The sequence below is a fragment of the Anas platyrhynchos genome, chromosome 3, assembly GCF_047663525.1.
Source record: "Anas platyrhynchos isolate ZD024472 breed Pekin duck chromosome 3, IASCAAS_PekinDuck_T2T, whole genome shotgun sequence".
Lineage (NCBI taxonomy): Eukaryota > Metazoa > Chordata > Aves > Anseriformes > Anatidae > Anas > Anas platyrhynchos.
The window spans coordinates 82,879,963-82,901,486 of record NC_092589.1 but is presented as its reverse complement, the minus strand read 5'-3'; the positions used below and the strand labels follow the sequence as shown (position 1 = coordinate 82,901,486).

The window sequence follows — 21,524 nt, the reverse complement described above, 5'->3', positions numbered from 1 at the left end:
CCCAAGCCGTGTTCATCAAGTGCCAGGAACCTATCCCATGCCTTTGCACTAATTATGCTGGCTTCTTACCCTACCAAAATAGATTTTATTGAAGAGATTTAACCAGGTTCAAAACAAGTGAAAGATCATTTGGCAGACCAGAAAGCCGTGTAAAATTGCTACCATAAGGAAGAAGACATTTCTGAGCTGCTGTCTATGTATTTATTTTTTGCATATGGAATCAGTCATTTTGTATGCTTGATAAAATCAAGGACAATTAAACTAAATTGAGCTTTAATTTCAAACTGAGGCATGTATCTGTGGCTGAGCATTTCTTCCTGCAGTGTCTGGAATTACTAACCAGCAGCACAAGCGAAGCTCAGATATCAGACAAGGTGGGAACAAGCTCACTGCTCATCGACTAGCAGACGATGATAAAGGTGTTGGAATACTTTGTGTTCCTATGAAAAGAAGAGTTCAAGCAAGACCTAGATGGCAGTCCGCTAGATATTTACGATGAGAAGCAGGACGATAAATGTTTCAGGAGTTGGGGAGGGATGGGACAAGGTCAAAAAGAAATGACCCAGCTGATGAAGAATCCTATCATTCTGGGCAAGACGATAAATGAGCCCCATCGAAGGCTAGCCCTCGGTATTCATGAACATCAACACTACCTGCAGGCTCAACATCACCTCTCTGAGCTGCACCACCCAGTGGATAAATGACCCTTTTATTCGCAAAGGCACAACTGCAAACAAGTGTTTTTAAACCCAGCTTCAAATCCAACTTTCATATATTTAACATACTGAAACCCTTTGCTCCTTTTAATGCCTAATGTATCTGCCTTTTGCAAGGTCTGACTCTCCTCTGGCTGGCGTTTCCCTGTGAGCTCACTGGACCATCAATCTTCCCGCCAAGTTTTCATGTGCAGCAGACTGATTTCCATCCTTCTTCAGACCTTGGTTTGACTGCAGTTCTGGAAGTTCCCTGCTCCTGCATCTTTCAGGGCTGGCCCAATTGCTAGCCTTGTACAAAGTGCTGCATCCCGAGGACTTGGATTTTGTGCCTCCCTCCCAAATCCTCAGATGACCTGTGAGAAGAACAAAGCCTTTCCGAACTGAGCAGATGGCTTGCAAGAGGATACTTGTTCAGGAAGGGCAGGCTGTGCTGATGACTTTTCCAAAGTCCCACTCTGTAGCTGCCAAGAACATAATTTCCAAAAGGAAAGGTGGTTTTAATGACACGGCACTAGCCTTAGTCAACGTGAAAAAAATGTAAAATTTTTATGGCTACACAAATGCTGATGAAGACAAGTTTTCTAGAGGTTCTGGTTGGGTGGAGTCCTCCCGAGTTGGGCTGAAGGGAGATGGCTTACGTTATCTGGAAAGCCAAGTCAGTTGAGGCCAATAAGTCTACGCGAATCATTTAATTAGAGACCACACAGGGTCAGAAAAGGATTTTGATTCCGTCCAAACCTTCTCTTGTCACACGAAGCGACAGAGTAGGATATTACACAGCTTGGGGGGGGGGAAAAAATAATATATCAAACTCTTTATTAAGTCTTTCTCTCCCTCATTTGTGCAAAATCCATCCAGGCACTCTGCAAGGCACAGGAGCTGGCCCCTCAGCAAGTCGCCATTCAAATCCTGCCTATCCAGTGGCAGTCGCATTGCAGCAGAGGAGGTGTTAGATGTCCTGCTAGAGTTTTGCAGAGAGGCTTACCCAGGGAACTGTGGGTCCTACCATTTGCTCCTCGTCTCTAATGAACACTCACGTCTAGAACAATAAAGTCTCCTCTTGTTAGTGATGGCTTTGAAAGAAAAAATCAGCTATTAAGACGATTAAGACACAGCTCATGTACGGCAAAACCTTCTAATGTCTATTTCCATCTACCTTTGAAAGTCACACTGCTACACAGAGGCAACCAAATGTCCTGGTTTAACCTCTTGCATAGCTATCGGATGAAAAGAAAGAACAGCGAGAAATTTGGCAAATCAAAGGCTTTGCAAGAGGGTTCAGGGACTTCAAAACAGCCTCTTCTCACACGCCATCCTTGTGCGGGAGAACAGGAGGGAGGAAACAGCGCGTTCAGATCTTCACTCGGTTCAGGACTTGCTCCTATCAGTTTCTGACAGCTTCTTCAGATATAACACAATTTGATCCACTTCAGAGGTGTGACTTATTACCAGTTCTGTTTACTGGCACTGAGTGCCAAGCAAAAAACTTCCCTGCCCAGGGATCAGCTTCCTGCAAAAACCCAGGTTACCAGCTCCAACTCAATCTCTGAACAACAGGAATCTTTCTCTTTTTTTTTCCCCTATTATTAATTTTTAGGAGATGGGATGCTATCTGAATGATTAGCTGCCCAATTGCATCAGAGAACAGCACATAAATAGGACTCCCTTTCAAAGCAGAGGTAGAAGCAGCCGCTTGGAATAAGCTGATGGGGGGGGGTGTTAATTGTGCTCTGGCTTAGAAAAGTGACAAAACCATGCCGTTGAAATTGATAACTCAAATATCCCAGAAATTCGCAACTCCACGGAGTTGTCAAAAATATTAAATTATACAGCATGCACAGATGTGATTGAGAAATTACCCGAAGATTTGTTTAAGAAACATCAAAGCAGTTACATTCAATCACATTTCGCCTGGGCCAGTATTCTCTTTCATTTTCAGCAAGTTTAGGGAATTAAGGGCGGTATTGGCAAACATTTATTCAGCTAAGTCTCTCTGCAGAGCTCCTGGTTACAGCATGAAGGCTCGCTCACCGGATCCCAACTCACACACCACTCTGTCTGCCCACCAGCATTTTGGAGCTGTGCTGAGCAACTTACAGCAGCAGAAAATGCCAGCTCTCCTATCCGATCACAGGGGTATCATGAAACCCAATTCGTGAGAAGAAGAGGAGGATCCAAGCGAAGCTCAGCCAGCTCTGCTGGATGTCTGGGAGCCCCTCGAAGCCTGTTTGCAACAGCTCACACCTAGAGCTCAGCTGAGTGCCCTTCCTTTCAACAGGAGCCTCCTTGCTTTTGACAGCCTTACATCAGGTCATCAATGCCCTCGTCTGAAACGTGTCAATAGAAGGTCTTGTCCTTACTCCGCTGTGTTTTGGGCCATCTGTAATGTCTGGAGCAATTGAAGTTTCCTCGGGACTGAGCAAAGCAGAAACAGGCAGTCTTTGTGAGCCACCGCAAGTTTCGAGTTCCTATTTAGGGAAAGGCAGACATGGAAATGATCTCGGCATCGCAGATATGAAGAAATGAGCCTGGATTCCCATTTGGCAAATTACAGCATTTTAAATGTAAGGCTGGGAAGGGAGATATTTTTAGTGAAACCATCTTCAAAATACCCCGGGCTCTGCATTTTTGTGTCCTTCAGTCCTGGTGTCCTTGGGAAGAAGCAGGGGAAGGTTTTGGTTTGTTGCAGAGGGTGACCTTGTGCCGTATCACAGGAGCAGGGTCGAGCAGAGAGGAGCTCTGGGTTTTGCCACGGCTTGGCTGGTGGCCTTGGGGGCATTGCTTATAGCAACTCCTGAGGCCTTGATCCCCAGCTGTGAAATGGGACACAAAGTTCAAAATCTCACAGGAGCAGAATCCGCCGCCCACAGCCGTGAGTACCCCTAGGACGGGAGGCACTCCAGAAGCACACCCTTTCCTTTAGGTATTATTGGCAATGAACGCACTGCTGGCACCAATTACAGATCCTCAAAGACCCTTGGCTTGGAGCCCTCTGAGCCGTGATGGATATTCACAACGGGCTCGTGCTGCTGGGCGAGCTGCTGCCGCTGTCCCCATGCAGTCACCGCTCATCTGCGAGAGTGATGGTGCTACCCCGGATGATGATTTGTTGATTAGTTAATGGCTGTCAGCGAGCACACCGTATATACATGAGCTGTCCCGTTTTAATGAGGAACAGAACTCTTTAACGTTCCGCTCCTGCCATTTCTTCATTTTTAATACGCAATTAAAAAGTGACAAATGCAGGCCTCGAAAGGGATCGGGCTAGACAGTCCCTGGAGGTCTCATCCGACCTCACCTATTATGTGGTTCTGTGAAAATATCCTGGAGTCTTTAAACATCACTCATTACAATTTCACCCCGAAAGCAGTTAGGAAACGCCATTCCTGACCCGCTGCATTCAGCTGCTCCCTCGTCTTCCTGAGAAAGAAGAAAGAGCTTGGAAAGTTCTCTCTTAAAAAGATTAAAACCAAAATCTTTTGCTGCCGCGTCACTTCACGTCAACACGCTCACCTGCGTTTAATGGAGTTGGTTTTCTTCCGAATAACAAGCCTGAACAAAACTTTCCATTGTGCTTGGGAAACAATATTGCGGGTATGACTCGAGGCAGTTTGGATGGCGCCCCATAGCCTAACAGAAGAGGGACAATCTTGTGTTGTAAGCCGCCCTGAGCTGGGGTCACAGCACCGATGGCTTGCCTGAATGTCAGAATGAATCTTCCCACTCAGCCACTGAAGTGCTTCAGCCAGGTAGCAGGCAGACAACGTGCCACGTCTGATATTGTTTCTTGCAGCGAGCAACGGGAGCCCTTCGGATGTGAATTGAGTTCTGTTGTCACTTAAAATCTGTCCAGGAACTTGAAAACGAGAGTCTTAGCACTCCCCGCAGCTGCACTCCAGTAATTTACACGGAATAACGCAAGCCATTTCCGAGGCGCTTCTACTAAAGCTGAAAAAAAAAAAAAGGAAAAAGACTCATGTAAAGTGCAGGAAAAGTTTGCTGGATTCCACCTACTCCACGGTGGAAATCTTGACATTTCCTTGCCAGCCGTGGCTGTTTCCATTGCAATACCCCCCTGCAACCAGCGGCAGGCACGGCAAACATCCCGCATTCACCCACTGGCTGGTAACTTCGGACAGGACAGGCTGGCCACCATCACGTCCATTGCTGTAACTACACCGAAATCGTTGCTGAGATCCTCGGGGGTACACAGTGACCTATAACCATTTTTTTTCGGCAAAGGCAGGCAAAGCCCACGCCATGGACCAAGGCACTCCGGGAAAGGAGCCCTGCTGCTCTGGGAGGGAGGAATCCGCAGTACGAAATGGCTTTCCGATAAATGAGCATTATTGTGAGCCGTTTTGTAGCCGCGGTGCCTCAAGGATAGATTTGCATTTGCATATCACACGCTAACCAGTCCCTCGTGCATCATTTAAACCCTCTCCACACAAGCAATGCTCTGTCAGTTTTCATAACCCAGCTGCCTGTACAGGAATTGCTCTGTTTTGCCTCCCAAAACCGTGTGTGAAAGCAGAAATGCTCTGCGCTCACAACTGGCTTTAGGGAATGGCTAATTTTGTCAAATCTCCACAAACTCGGAAAATATTTTGCCAGTCAATTTATCAGGAGCTGCTGCCTACCACGGTAAATCTTGCATTTATACTTTGTGAGAGATGCTTTTTTTTTTTTTCCCCTCTTTGCAGCATTAACAAGTGTTTCGGGCGCAGTCCTGAGCAGAGACAGGAGCATGCATGCTAAAAACTCTTTTCTCCATCAATAAGGCGAGGAGCCCCAGTGTTGCAGGCTGCTGCTCTCACTCCACGTTGGGGTGAGCCCATTTCCACCGGTCAGCGAATGGCGAAAAGCACAAAGCCAAATGCAACTTTCCAAACTCCAGCGTTTGCCTGCCACGGGTTATTTGTGCAGGACAGCAGCGGGTCACCCGCTCGCTCACACGGGTAAGTATTACCCGGCAGCAGAATGATCATTGATCTCGTGCCATTGATTTTCCAGCCCACCGGTAACATACTAAACCTTTTCTGTTAAAAGAACAAACCGTCGTGGCAGGAGGAAGTGCAATAGCCCAGGAGCCCACTGCTATAAAGACCAGAAATCCTTTCAGAGATGCAAGCTTTCCACCGCCTGATGAGGAAAAAAAGGGACTTTTTTTTGTCTCTTTAGTGCTTTTCCACATTGTCAAACCAGAATTCTTCATTGAAAAGATCTTGCATAAGGAGGAGAAGGCTGGAAGTCCTTAAATACACAACAAACAGCACTGACGCTGCCCAAACTTGATCATTCCTGCTGGCGGGGTGTGAGCTGGGGGGAAACCACTGCCACCATTTGGTTGAAAATTTTCCATCTCTTGATGGTCAAATGAGTTCACAAACTCTTCGGAGTCTGTTTTGGTAACAAGAAGGTGCTGTTCCTCCGGCGTTACACGCTCGGCTCAGGCGCATTTGGTACGATAACCTTATCGCCTCCTCGCACTAGAGGAAGCCGTGAACACAGGAGTTAATCAACATTTAATTTTCTCAAAGTATCATAGATGAATGCTCCCGAACCCAATTTGCCTGCTTTCTGCTAGTCAAATAGGCACAAAGATACTGAGGGAGGAGAAAAAGGAGGGAGAAAGGGGGCGCGAGCAGTACTTCTTATTAAATAAACTCCTATCATGGGAGTCGACTTGACTATAATTGGATTTCATTAATTTTTGGGGGTTATTTTTACATCCAGCGTTTTCCAGACAAACTGCAAATGGGTTGCACTTAGGTTTTATTTCTTTTTTTCTTTTTAGTTCTCCTCTCATCGGGTTCGTTGAGCATCCCTCCCGTTTTCACACGTTGGGCACACCGTTAGCGGGAGGCTTTGGCACCAGCGCTTCTTGCAGCGTGCTCAGGTACTCCTCGACTGCTCCCTGCGGACTGAAATACAACAGATTAAAAACGAGCCTGGCGGAGGGAAAACTGTGCTGCGTATGTCTCAATCAACCCCGAGCCCCAGCCCTACACATCCCTGCACCTGCACGCACGCACTCGGCTCGCTGTGGAGGTCAGCAGGATCTCACCAGGGAAGCAGGAAGAACAGTGCCCCGTGCTCCCACTGCTTGCATTCACTAATTAACCCAGACATCAGCACACCGAGTGCGACTTACCTCTGTTTGTACAGGAAATAAAGGGACGAGGGTCATGAGGGAGGGAAGGAGGGAAGGCTCCTTGCTCGTACAATGAATACCGGCCCAGCTGGCAGGTGCTGCTTTGATTTCCCCTGAACAGAACAGCAAACCCTGAGCCACTGTTTTTAGATGGGTGGAAGTGATCCGGCCACATCAGGCATCTCAGCCAAATGTCGGTCTGAGGGAAGTTAGCAGAACGGCTGGGATTTAGGATTGGGTTAAGGAGGTACAAAGGAAAGCAACGCCACATATGGAAAATAAATAGCTCTTGACCAACTAATCCAATACTTTTAATGAGATTATAAATTTCATTGACCACTGCAGTGATTTTGATGCAACGAGATTTACACTCAATAAAATGTTTAATGCTGTGCTCAGAAGAGCATAATAGCACAGGGGACTGACATGAAAGGACGCGCATAATATCGATTTCAAAAGGAACTGGTAGAGGAGACTCTGCAGAGACAGACAGACATCTGCAGGAGGGATGCAGGAGGAACAAATTGAACTTCTGCTCTCATCCTCTCTGCACTGACTGCAGATGAATCCTAGGAGATTAGCTCGCTGTGCCAAAGCCTTTGTGAATACTCCTGGGTCCTGAGACACAATTATGCGTTACACATTATGCAAATACAAAGTCACACCTCACAGACACCACACTGATGAGCTGCTGCGCTGAGGAGTGGGGATGCTGAAGGACTCCTCCCGTGAACAAGCCGACACAAACCACAGCACGATGTGCCAGGCACGCCAGCCTACCTCCTGAATGCACACAGACAACGGGACAGGAGTTAAAGAAGTTATTGAACCTCCCCAGGTGTGCTCAAATGCCAGACCTGGTTTGGCAGCTGCCTTGTGCACAACTTCTCATGCAACTGCACTCTAACGCTGACTTGGATAAGCTACCTAACATTAGCCTGTCATCACACACCTTTTGGTTTCCTTTTGGTTCTAGGAGCAGCAAATTGTACTTAAAAATGGCATAATGGATCCCTGTGTACTTAAAAAATGGCATAATGGATCACTGTGTACTTAAAAAATGGCATAATGGATCACTACCACCACTGGCTCAGGGGCTGGGAGGCTTGAGAGAAAAGCCTCTGACCTCTGACAAACGTGGAAAACCATCTTGGAGGACTGAAGAGTAGTAACACCACAGCGTTTTGGTGCTTGAACTGATACCAGGACAGCACAGGGCCTCAGAAGTAAACAAACACATCCTTAGCAGCAGTATTTTAAACCATTGACTTTATTAAAATACTTAATACATAGTTTGCAGAGGAATGTACTTACATTTTTTGGAAACTCCACTGAAACCAAATTTTAATTATATATTTAACAAAAGACGTAACAGTGGATGATATCATGCTGTACACCAAAAAGTAGACAAGTTATTTTTTTTTATTATCATTATTTTCCTGGCACAGACTCTTCCTTGCTTCTTAGCTTCAGTCTCAAACATCTAATAGCAGACAAAGCAGGTCTGCATTTCTCACAGCATGAAACCCATCTGGTCCAAGTGAAATTCTGTTTGGTTTTGTCAGGTTCTTCATTCAACCAGTAGATTCCAGCAAAGCAAAGGCAATTGACCTCTCTAAAAAGCTACAGGTCATAGTGCAAGGATTGTTCTATAATCAAACGTGAACATGGAGCTCTAACCTTCCTCAGAGCCACTGCTCTTTCAAAATATCCATTTCAAGTAGAGTGTGAAAAGATGCTGTCCGGATACAAGGGCTACAACACGTTCATGAGCTTGGTGGAATGCACATGGAAGCGAGCTGCAGCCTGATTCCTGCAGCTCTAAAGTAAAAGGTAAACCAGAAGCTAGGTCTTGTTGAAATACAAGATGCGAGGGCTGGGAAGGAGAAAGAAGGAGACAGCCTGGAGACATCCTTACAAGAATGAAATGCAGTAACTCATTTAAAAGGCTGCAATCATCACATAAGTTGCAATTGCCACAGAACCATGAAGATCGGCAACAAAAAGTTTGTTTTAACAATCTCAGCGATGAGTGTAATTGGGGGGAAAATGCTTATACTAAGTGAAGAAATAATTAACTGCGTGTTTCAATGCAAGATGCATGGAGGCTGCATAGGTTTTCACAACAAATTCATAAGGCTCTTTTTAAGAGATGATTTTGCACCTTGCATAGGTGATATTATATCTTTTCTATAGATAATATGCAGAAACTATGTACAGTTGAAAAAAAGAACTTTGATGAACACATTTTTTCCCCTCAAGTTTTACCGTAGTATAAAAAGTAACTTATTTAACTCCTTCAGTTCTCTGAAACACGTGTGGAATATCCCAGAAAGAGATGTGAGGAACACCACCTAAATGATGCCACGTGTATTTACACAGCAGGTTGAAACAGCAAGAGAAGCCACCACAAAGCATAGTCCTAAAGTTTCCACATAGAAAAGGAAATATTGCAGGAGTTAGTTTTGCTTACAAACATTAAAACTCATCCAAATGGAAATGTACTGTAGTTATAACGCATTGAGGATCGTTACTGATCAGACTGCTGGATGAAGGATGACTCGTACTGACGCGGTAAGTAAACTATAGGAAAAGCCGATCAGATCCCTGCTTGTTAAATTGACAGTAAACTTTAAAATCTGCGATAGTTTGGTTTCTAATTACCCCCAGCTCAGAACAGCTCCTCCACGAGACAACGAGGAGGCAGCTTCCCAGAATCAGTATCACCGACAGCTGCCAATGCACTGCCCTGAGAGCCACCACGTTATTAACATGCTGCTCTGTTTGGTTTGGAGGGAAGTCAGCCAGTGGCTTTGTGCTGTATCGTTGGACAGCCAACCCTGACCACCCTCATAAATGGTTCATTTTCACAAAAAATGAACCCTGCAAATTACCCCAGCCAGGAGACCTTCCCTGCGACACGGCTGTCTCCCGCTGAAACTGCCTTCGCCTTCATGCAGGAGCTGTCTGGCAATTCTTTTGCCATTTAGCGCCCGGATCTAAGACGTCGTCGATAGCACTGGTTGTAACTCTTGCATATCACAGTGAAGTGTACTTTTTTTTGTAATATTTACAATAGTATCACTGTGGAGAACTAAGCCCTGTACTAGAATCAGTCTCAGAACAGAGACCTTAACGCTAAAGATTTGGTGTATTCCTTATCTACAGAGGAACTTAGAAGGCAAAGCTAAAATCAGCCCACTATACATTTGGTGTGTTAGGTTCAAATGGAGAAAAAAATAAAACACCCAGCACGTTCCCTTTCAAAAGGATGCTATTTACAAGAGGGATTCACTTTTTTAATATTTCAACAACAAAAACCCAGCTAACATTAAAATTAGTGAAATCTAAGAAGGCTTAGTTTTTAACCAACACAGTGCGGAAACAACATTGCTGTTTGCTTTTAAACACAAGTCTCAGAAATGCAGGGAAACTAGGATAAATTATACTATGGGTGACAAACTGCAACCAGTTGAATAACAATAATAATAATAATAAAAAAAAAGTTTTTCTCTTTTTTTAAACACGGCTTCTAAAAAGTACAGCATTCCAATGTTTTCGCAGTTCCAGATTGCTGACATTATAAATTAAAGGTGAAAAGATATCCGTATATAAACAAGGCAGCTTTCCCTTGATTCCACTGTACTGTTCTTGTCTAAACCTTTGGAAATTTCATCTTCAGATACCAGACGGTAAGGTTGACTTTGTCAGTTACAAACCAACGTCCGTTCATGATGTGGAATTTGGAGAAAAACAAAACAAAAACAAAAAAAAAAAGGAAAAACACACCTAGGTATTTACAGCAATTCAGGTATTTCTTTTTCCAGCCCCCACACTCGTATTTCACCTTCTGCAGCAGTGGAAACACGCTGTCTGCGGAGCCTGAGGCCTTATGTGATGGTGCGCGGCCTCTTGGGCGGCGGGGGCGGCATGAGTTCGGTGTCAGGGTCGAGGTGGTGTTTCCGTGTCTGTCCTTGGGAAGCTGCCGTACACCTGTCGATGAACTCGAACAGCATCTCCTTCGTGACTGGGTTCTGGATGCTATTGCACACAGCTGGGGACAAAGAGCACGTTCTGAAGTTACCGACCCAATTTGTTGCAGTATTTATTGCACTTGGATAATTTGATCCCCCTCGTTGCAAAATAAATAAAGTAATTTGGCTCAAGTAGTTGGCCTTAACGCGTAATTGCACAAGGCTGCTCTGGCAGGAGTCAACCACCCCTGCTTCGCCTCAGAGGTCAGCAAAGCACCACTGCCACAGCAGGCATCGACCTCATGGGAACTGCTATTTTTAACCAAAAAAAGGCATACACATGTGTGTCTGAGGGTGTGTGTGCACTTCTTCATGCAGCAACTACAAACATGCCAGGAACTGACATCACATTGAGGCAAGGAATGGCAACAAATGCCTCGTGGGGCCTGGCCTTAAGATACTACCCAAATCCTAACACTTCAAAACAAGACTGGCTCAGCAGCGAAAACCTCCAAACTAAGGCCACTTTTTATCCACTAAGTACTACAAACACTATAAACCCAATGCACAACACTTGTTTACCCACACATTTTTGTGTGACAGAGAAACCTAACGCCAAGCCAGGGGTGTGCCTAGCACACCAGGTCTCATGGTGGACAAGGCCGCAGTCCCGCTCAGTGGCCAAGGCACGCATGGATAAGCACGTTCATGTTACTTAACACAACTGCCCAGGCCATAGCTTCTAAATTATGGCCAGCAGGGCTTTATGGATCACATAAAAAAGGCTCAATTCTCTTAAAACAAATGGCACAAAGAGAGGTTTAAATTGGGCATGAAGAAGGGTTTCTTCACAGAAGGGTTGGTCAGGCATTGGAACGGGCTGCCCGGGGAGTGTGGATGTGGCACCAAAGGACATGGTTTAGTGGTGGATTTGGTAGCGTTAGGTGGATGGTTAGACTTGATGATCTTGAGGGTTTTTTCCAACCTGAACGATTTTGTGATCCTATGAATATTAATAATTTTCCTATGTAACTTTTAGCTCCTCTTCTATACTCCTAGTTAATCCCCCCTAGAGATTCAGGGAGTACAAAACATACAAACAAACAAATCCACCACCAACAAAAGGGCAAGAAATGAAGTATGAATACTGTGGCTGTCTTGGAAAAAGGTAGAAGATTATGAGAGGATAATGTGTAGCAGGTAGGACTGGCTACAGTATGAATGCAACTTTGTGGAAAAATAAAAATCTGTTGACTCCCTTCATTATTAAACCACAGTAGGACTCCCTAAAATTTACTTGCAACATAGCATTGTTGTAAGTAACAATCAGCGTATACTTTCCTGACTCTGGCTGCTCAAAAATGGAAAATTGAAGTAAAAAAAAGGGACCGTTCTATTCTAAAAATTCTTATGGAAAGATTTTAGTATCTCTTACAAAACAGTTCTTCCTGTAGCATTTAAGTTATTTTATTTTTAAGGAGTTCATTATTGTTTTGATATGGAAAAGTCAAGAAAAACTTAACTGCTCCACAAAGAGAAAATATGAAGACAAAAAGGGCAGCTGCACATGCTTTTAAGAATTAAGGAAAGAAAAAATATGATACTCCTTAAAGATGAGAAGTCTTTCAGCTACATTCTGTGATGGTTCCCCCTAAGGTGCCAACAGATTTATTATCTCCTGACAAATGACCACATTTTGTTTATGCTAGAAAATCTACTCGCTGCTGAAGCAGAAATATAAGTAGAATGGCTTAGAAAAAAATCCTACATATTCTACGCATGTTCTAGCAAACAACGTGGTCTTAAATATGATTAAATTTCATTTTGGCTCCTAAAAAAAGTCAGTATCAACATGACTATTGTTGGACACTACTCAACCTTGCACATTTTTATTCAACTTCTTAGACTTTACCTGAAAATAAACAACAGTGCTTAATTTACAAAACTTGACAAAATCATTTTTAGTAGAAGAAAACAAAACTCTCATAATTCCACAGGGATAAGCCAACATCTTTCATTTGCTTCCCTCTTCATTGTTTGTGATACCCGTGTGGAAACTTCAGATGACATTTTCTCTTATTAGTTTTCTTGTCCATCCACCAAATAATGCTTCTGGCATTTTGAATAGAGGTGAAATTATAATGGATTTTTTGTTCAACAATTCAACTTGTAGCATGCCAGTTTGCATTACTTCACTACAAACCAGCACAAGACCAGGAACGGCTGTCTGTTAGTCAACTACCACTGCAGTGCCATTGTAAATAAAATCTTTCTTGGGTCTCACTTAAAAGGTGTGCCCTACCATTGAAAGTGTTTCTGAGTACGTGTTTGCAGTTCTGCAAAGACTTAGGCACTTGTTGCTGCATTACATAAAATAGCACATCAGAGTATCTGTTTAATTGACTTCATTAAACAACCCTGCTGAAGCCAAAGGATTCATGGCACATAAAAGCTAAACATGACAGAAGCATTTGCATGGTGAAGCATTATTATAGGTTATATATGCCAGGATTCAAAGTAGAAATGAGAACACACAACACATTTCCTCCTTAAACTAGAACAGAGTTAAGAAATCAAAAGGTAAGCCTGAGAAGTTTTAAAGGGCATTACTCTACTCACCCATGGCAGTGCTGTAGGCATTTGGAAAGCTTTTGTCTACTCTCTGTCTCATGAAGACCCAGCTGTTATTCTCAAACTTGCACTCTATAATCTTATTATCATACTGCTTCAGTTCTTTTGTTACCTGTTTAAAAACAAAACAAAAAAAAGTTGGGATAAACATATAATTCATTTCACTTTTTTTCCTTTTGTGACAATACAAGATAAAGAGCTGTCCTGCATTTTTCAGTACTGTGCCTCCAGCCTACACAGAAAACTGCACAGACTCCATCTCCATATACATATGCTCAGCTACTCAACATTTTAAAAATACTTTTCAAATCTGCTGTCAATATAAAGCAATTATATTATGCTAAAACATCAGCAGCTCTAGCAGAGGGGAAAAAAGTCACTTCTGGCCCAAATGCAAATGGGTTTCCATGGGAATAAACTGCTTCCAGTGTAAGTGCTACTGCCAGCCTAAGTGCACGAAATGTATTATCCATGTTTCATCAACCTTCTTTGTTGAAGGTCTCAAAGCCAAATGTCAGATTTCAATACCAGAAAGAGCTTATGGAAAATCATTCCACTCTACTTTATTGAGGATTTTTTTTTCTTTTTTTTTTTTCTTCTCTTTCCTCTTCATTTGTATTTAAAAACTAAAATAAAATTGTAACTCCAAAATAATGTGGGACTTCAAACCACATATGAATACCCTTCAGGTCTCATGTTACTGATTCACAGATTTGTCAGCAACCAATATCCTGAGCTATTTGTCTCTGTTTGGCAATGTCGTGTGATTTGGAAATGTAGTTTACATGCACTGGCCTTCCTAGTTGTTTTGGCTACTTCATCCTATGCATCCTAATCTATGATACAATGCAAAAATTTCAAGTAACCATGGTAACTGGAGAACCTTATCTAAGGCTTTAACAATTTTACCCATATACTTCACTTTGCTCCAAAGAGCCACTTCATAAGTATAAATCTGTATTTAACTCCTAGCCGCGCTTAGTTTGCCAGAGTTTACCAATCAAGAGCTGCACAGGGTAATGCAACACGGGTTGTATTCACGGGTTCAGCATCTTTGCCTAAGTGCTCTCATAAAAAGGGGCCGGTTATTTCAATTCATTAGCATAATTCTTCACCTCCGTTGCCTACTCGCTCCCGAGCAGTGACATGGGGATTTACTACCGTCAGGGTGATGCAGGTTTCAAAAAGGCCATAACTGTCTGCAGGCAGCCTAATAGCACATACCATGAAAAAGCACGTGAACCTGTTTTCCATTAATTCCAGATAAAGGCAATTAATTAACAAAAAGGTTCTCTACATGGACTGAGTCATCCTACACTGCATGCTACATGCCTTGTCCTTAATTTGATAAGCAGGACCGTAACATTTTGCTTGGCATTTACTCTGAGTATTTCTGTTCCTTCCCGAGCAGGGAGCTCTGGGATTTCACTTGTCAAGCAAAAATCGTGCTACAAGACAATTTTGTTCAACCTGCTTACAACTGACGCCTGCTACGCTCCAGGCTGCAAAGCCAGAGTCAGGTTTCCACATCACGCATTATCCCTTTCGCCATCCCATCACCTGTAAAGAGCTTTTTTTTCCCTAAAATCGTTTAATCCTTAAGCAAAGTTTGCATCTGCTCATGACCTCCTGGATAAAATTAACCAGTTACCCAAATGACCAGCCTCTTCCAGCCTCCTCCTCTCTGCACAGCGCCTTAGTTCTTCGCATCCCCCTGGAAAAGCTCCACGCAGTCCAAAGTTTGACTGCCACGTGCTCACTGGACATATTCTTGTTCTGTCAGGTATATTGAGGAAAAACAACGTCCTTTGCTAGCCCTCTGTGGATGTACAAGCACAGGAAGGGACTCTTGGCTTGGGAAGGTATGTTACTTCAAAAACAGCTGCCTAGGGGAAATGGGGGCAGCGGGGGGTACGGCCACGTGTCTGATTTTCTGCCAAAGCAGGAAAATGTTAAAAGGATCACCTGCCAGAGAGAGGAATATATAAAACCGAAGGCAGCGACTTCAACTAAATAACAATCTCGTAAGGCTTTCTCGTGGTTTATCATTCTTGCAGTGTTTGGATGCTTAGAATAGCAATAAATTAGACGGCAGCTCTATCTGACTGTGGCAATTAAGCAGCATTATTAACTACCTCGATACTTGCTTGGCCATTCATTAGCAGTCTGAGAGACACATCCTTCTACAAAATATGAACACCTGCCAAAGCACTGACTTAAATGATTTTTCCTGTTAGAAAAATGGTGATCATAGCCTTTAACAACTGCAAGTTGTAGTAATTACTTTTATAAAGGAAGAAATACAGCACATATTGATCCCAATACTTTAAGTGATGTCAGTCTCATAGAAGTATCTACCGCAGCTTTTATGTACATTTCACCAAATCCCATGTTTCTGATCAAGACGACAAATACTCTGAGCACAACACATTTTTCAGCATTAAAACCATTTTTCTTTCCTAGTAGACTTCTAAATGAGCACTGTTTACACACAGGGCTAGGCAAGCCCACAGCGATCCTCACATCCGTAATTCACACCCTACATCTTCTATCACCTGCACGCTACTTTCTGGTGCTTAAGCTTTAGAGTAGAAAAGGAAAACCATCAAAATTAACTGCCTTGAATCTCCTCCCCTTTGGGAATTCACTCTGGGCTGCTCCAAATGGTGTCCTCCTGGTTCAGCCTTTCTTCTTCCCCTTAAGTTTTACAGCCTGTAGGAGTAACTGAACACTGCACCGCTGTTTCCCTTCCTGAGAGGTATTTCCCCCAGCCAGCACTTCTCAGAAATGGGAGGTGTGTCCTAGGAATGATGGCAGGTCTCAGCCAAAACACTTATCTTCATCAGCAGTGATGCTCCTGGTGGGGTGCCAATACTTCTGCCTTTTGATAAAACGCCTTGAGCCAGCATTCAGTGATTTCAGGATGGAAATTTCAATACAGAAACACGAAGGACTCCACGGAGCCTCCCTTAAATACTCACTCCCTAGCCTATTTTCAGACCGCGGGTCAGAATTAGAATCCCAGAGGATCACATCTCAGACTTGGGCTGTTGGAGGTGATGTGCATCAGGACAGTGCTTCTGGTCTGGGCCACAGCTGTGTACTGCTAGATTGCTAAATGATAGGAAAAACAGTGAGCAAGAGTTGCACCCCCGCTTTAGCAACAGCTCACCACCAAATCTGGCTGGACACAACACAGACCATCCCCTAAGAACATTAGCCTACAAGAAGAAAACAGCTATTTGCCTCTCCCTGCTGAGAGAGGTTTCCCACTGCCACCATCATCTTGCTATTCGCTATGAAAAACGGTTGTTTTTTCACATCAGTCTCCCTCCATTCCCCATTTTCAGAAAAATATATATACATTAAAAAAGTGAAACACCTAACACATCTTAAGTTGCCTCGCTTAGCAGACTAATGGAGTCATTTTGAGATGAATCACAGCAGCGTGTTTATACGCAGCCACGTTTTACATTAAGTCAGGGCAGGATGCGAAAAAATCTTGAAAAGAGGAAAAAAGAGGAGAAACCATTTACACTGAATGTAGTTAGGTCTGGTCCCATGAAAATAGCTGCATTTGCACCAGTAGCCAAGGTTTTTCTGTGCACTCAGCACTTGCTGATCAGACTGGGCCACCATGTCTCCCATTGAGTCTCTCTTTGTTTTACTTGACACGTGTTTATTTTCTTTGAAGACTTGATTCAAGCATTAGCCTCATCATCCCTAATTTCTAAGGAGAGAGGAATTCCTGAGCAAGCTGCTACTTTACATAAGAGGTATTAATGGTAAGAAATTAAAGTAGTTAATATTTCAGAAAGCAAGTCCAGAATGGACAATCTTAAACTTTACAAATGCTCCTATTTTCTCATATTCAAGTTCTTAAGAAAGAAAAAAAAAAAAAAGAGGTAAGTTTTTGGATAAATGGAGACTTGACTGAAAGAAGACCTATGCTTCCATATACATTATGTTTCTCAAAGCAATTGAAATTATTTTATCTCAGGAAATAGTCTATTTAAAAGACAGTCATATGTTTGTAAGCAAAATCTTAACATCCTATATCCAATCCTTTCTCCATTTCCAATCCTTTCTCTATTTAAATGCCTTTTGTTGCACTTTCCCCTCTATTACCAAACATTTATAGAAAGAAAATTGTTCTTCAATGCAGCTATTTCTCTTGCTTATTCCACATGCAAAGTCATCAGCCTGTTTCCGAGATCCCAGAAGAAATGATCACAACAGTAGACACAGAAAATGGCAACTTTCATGAGAACAAATAAGCAAAAGCAGCAGTTGAAACCTTACGAAATTAAGAAGATCTTTATTTCTAAATAGAGAAGTAAACAAGGAATTATAACACAGAGGCAAGATAGAGCAGGTTCTTCTCAGAAAATAGATTTCTTTAATAGCTACCATGTGCAATGGAGGCATTCTTTTTTGATAACGGCTCAAGCACACAAACTGCTTTCTTTTTTTAACCTCAAGTTTCAATGCCTGCAGTGGAAAAAAAAAGCTTAGAGCTGCCACAGAAGGTCTAGAAAGAAAATTCTTCCTCTCTGATCACATAAGTAACTTTTCTCCATTAGGATGCATTCTCCCAGCCGAAGCTAACAAAGAAGCAAAATGAGCACATTCCAAAAGAAGCGACCAGCCCTACGCACACGAGGGAGAAGCCCTTGGGTGGCTTCCCAGCGCCCGGCTGGAGGAGAACCGCAGCCCACCCTTCTCTTGTCAGTCACTCTGCAAACATGAAGCCACGTTTTTTCCAAGAACCATCCAAGAACATGACATCTTCAAGCTCCTTTGCCCTGAGGAGATCGGGGCACGTTCAGCCACCAGTGACAGCTTAGGAAGCGAAGCCTCTCCAGCAGAACAGCACATCCCAAATCCTGCCTTCTGTTCCCGTCAAACGCTGGGACTGCCCCACCACACTCCGGTGCAGCGTTACAGACATCGTTTCTGAACTTCTCAAGCAGTTCTGAGTGACCTACACAATAGAGAAAATTAACCTGTCCGCTGCTCCTATGACTCCGTAGCAGTAACGAAGAGCAAAGAGCGGTCCTGGCTTCCTGAAGGAACAGGATGGAGACTGAAACAAAGCAGCAGCAGTAACAAAATGAACAGCTCCTGAAGATAAAGTGATAAGCCAAACTCAAAATAAGGTATTTCTGAAGGCTTCGGACTCCAAGCTATCCCTTCAGCGCTTCTTCCCAATTTTTGGACAGCTTCTTCAGATGCTTTAAAGAATTTTCTTCCCCCTTCATGTAGAGTATCTTATATTTTCCACAGTAAAACTAAAACTTCTCAAAGAATTATAAAAACACAAAGGGTGGTTATTAAATGCCTGTACATACCATTACTGTACACAGACCCACAAATATTAACACTGACAACTGGCAGAAATTCATCAGTTAAGTCAATTGCTTCATATTTTCACTCAAGCCAGAAGAGATTTCGTAATATAATTTAATATCCATTTCTTAATACAATTCAAGAGATTATTTTATCAAAACCATAGATGTGTCAAAAGTGAAATAACAGCACTGGTAATCCAATTCTGTTGCTAAATTAAACATACTGATTGTGTGTCCTTTTAAGTAATGTATTACCCAACAAACACTGATCAGCCTGGGTAAACACAATGCAGCTGATACGTTTATTTAACACGAAAGAAGCCTTTGGGATGTAGCTACGCCGCTTCTTGCATGCACAGGAAATGAAAATGCTCCGAGTTTGAGATCTCATTCCTGGGAAGGAACGTATAAAAAATATAAAAATTTTAACATTTTTGTTCACAACCACATTGCTAAGACCCAATGCTGGAAAATCACGGAACAAACCAAGAAGGAAAATGGTGTGATTCAAAGCCCCAAGAGCATGGTTTTTCTGAATTGGAGATTTTTTTTTGTAGACTTCCAGTGTCTACTACTCATAGTTCATGATTTATTCTTTCCTGTTAATATGTAAGATTAAGATATTCTTTGAGAAAACATTACATGTAGTAATTTCAAATATGGATACCATTTCCTTATGCATAAAATGGGTTGCAGTCCTGGGGCTTTCCTGACAACTGACTAATGGCAACATCAGGGATAACAAACCTTCCTAGCGTTGGTGATATTACAAGCTTAATGACTTGCTGTGCCAGCTGGAAACAGATTTCTTAATGTATCCTGGAAGGTTACAGGGTACACCCACCCTTACAACACCATTTGAACTACCTGTAAGAAACCTGTGTTCTTCTGAGCTTCATTTGGGACCACGGGTCTTGACAAGGTAAATGAATGGAAGTTGTCCCAGATAGATAGCCCTCGCCCAGGCACCCTCATCACCAGAGGTTTCTGGATCAAAGCAAACCAGATCTCCCTGCACATCTTCTGCAGAAGCTGAGAAACAGAAGAACCCTGTGCTAAGGACTGGTGAACTCAGCGTACCTCCACTGGGTTGAGTTCTTAAAGAAAGCTGTATTAAAAAAGCACCTTGTGGCAGTCTGACCCCCAGCAGGCACTGATGGAAGAGGAGGAACCTGTAGGGGATGGGGCAACTTTGGCAACCCTCCAGGTGGTAGGACAGCTGTAACGGAGGTCTCAAGGCAGGAGTCAGTGTGAACATACTCATAGACAATGTGTATTTGGTGCTAACAGAGCTTCACTTGGTCTGCAGCTCGTGAATTTGGAGGAACAGGTAAGAAGAATCACCACAAGCACCTGGAAGAACTCTGCAGGGGCCAGAGGTAGCCCTCGTGGATTTGGCACTGCAATCTGTGAGCCCTTCAGCATCCCTGAATGCTGAAACTTGAGGGCATTTGTCCAAGTCCTGAACTAAAACAGGCAGATGCAAGCAAACTGCTGAGGTGGTTACACAGAAAACAAAACCCAAAACCTTTCACTGTAGGATAAGGAACCCCCTGGAGGTTACTGAAAGAAAGCTACACCCCAAGAGGAAGGTAAGAAACTGCAAGAGAGGAAAGACAGAGCTAAACCAGCAAGGAGATGTGGTGTGGGTTGCCTGAAAAGCTGTAATCATAATGCAGCAGTGGCTCCTGGGGGAAACATTTCACCCAGAACCTGAATTATTTTGAGGACTGTATTTCTGCTTGACATGAGCTAGTCCGTGAAAGCCACTCTTAACCCTGATTTGTGTTTTTTATTCACTCAAACTGCTTTTACAGAAGGGAGACAGCCCCAAACTGAGAGCTCTGCATGCTAAGAAACAAAGATCCAGCCACAAGAGTCATGCACCAACAAAGACTACACTTTGAAAACAACACTTACCTCATTCATAAATTATGAATTTCATAAGGCTTACTATTCTCAGCTTGCAAATGGGGAAGCAGAGAGAGATGGTCTGTGGTCACACACCAGGGAAAGCATTTACCCCCCCCATTAGGTTCTCAAACCCCGTCGTAATTACCCCTTAGGTACTTACACTCATGATACCAAGAAATCCAGCAACACAGGGCAGCTGAGATCTCTTTAATAATTTATCAGCAAAAACCAAAACAAATCTTCCAGAGACAAAGCAAGGCTATCGACTGTTTTACAACCTCTGGCTCCACTATTTCTATACTTCCAAACCAGAGAGGCGACTGTCAGGACGGGATGAAGAAGTTAATTCTGACACAGTCTCTTTTGCATGTTGGCCAGGGGTCTTGTAACAAGTGCTGGTGTTTAGCATACCTCAGTTTTACACTATACTTTCTCATAGGGCTGTTTTTCATCTTTTCTCTACATCCAAGTTGTTACTACCGTAGAAGTCTATTTTTACCTCTTATCTGTCTGTCTCACACTCGACAAGAGCTGTCGCTTGCTGCCGTACCCCCGTGGATCAGTTTGCAGGGAGAAGCCCTGCAGCTGTGCCATCAGAAGCTTCCCATCAGCCTTCCTGCGCCGACTGGGAAAAAAAAGTACTTTTCCAACTCAGACAGCATCTTTTGCTATTTATTTGGGCCCTGGCTCTACAAACTCTTATTCTTGTAAGTTATACACCTCAGGGCGGTTTCATAAAACCAATTAGTTTGTGCTAGAGTTACCAGGATCAGGCCCTAAACCT

General features: G+C 43.2%; 1 protein-coding gene across 2 annotated transcripts in view; it reads right to left on the bottom strand.

Moving 5' to 3' along the window:
• Positions 1-8,122: 8,122 nt before the first annotated feature.
• Positions 8,123-21,524, bottom strand: part of RNGTT (RNA guanylyltransferase and 5'-phosphatase) — a 184,231-nt gene continuing 170,829 nt past the window's right edge. Inside the window, exons 15-16 of one of the 2 annotated variants that reach the window (XM_027454920.3) lie at positions 13,464-13,587; positions 8,123-10,924 (exon numbers count right to left, since the gene is read on the bottom strand). In XM_027454920.3, coding sequence (XP_027310721.2) covers positions 10,761-10,924; positions 13,464-13,587 — 288 coding nt within the window. In that variant the 3' untranslated portion in view covers positions 8,123-10,760. Of the gene's footprint in view, positions 10,925-13,457; positions 13,588-21,524 lie in introns of those variants that run through there. The other variant, XM_027454915.3, reaches the window with a different exon arrangement.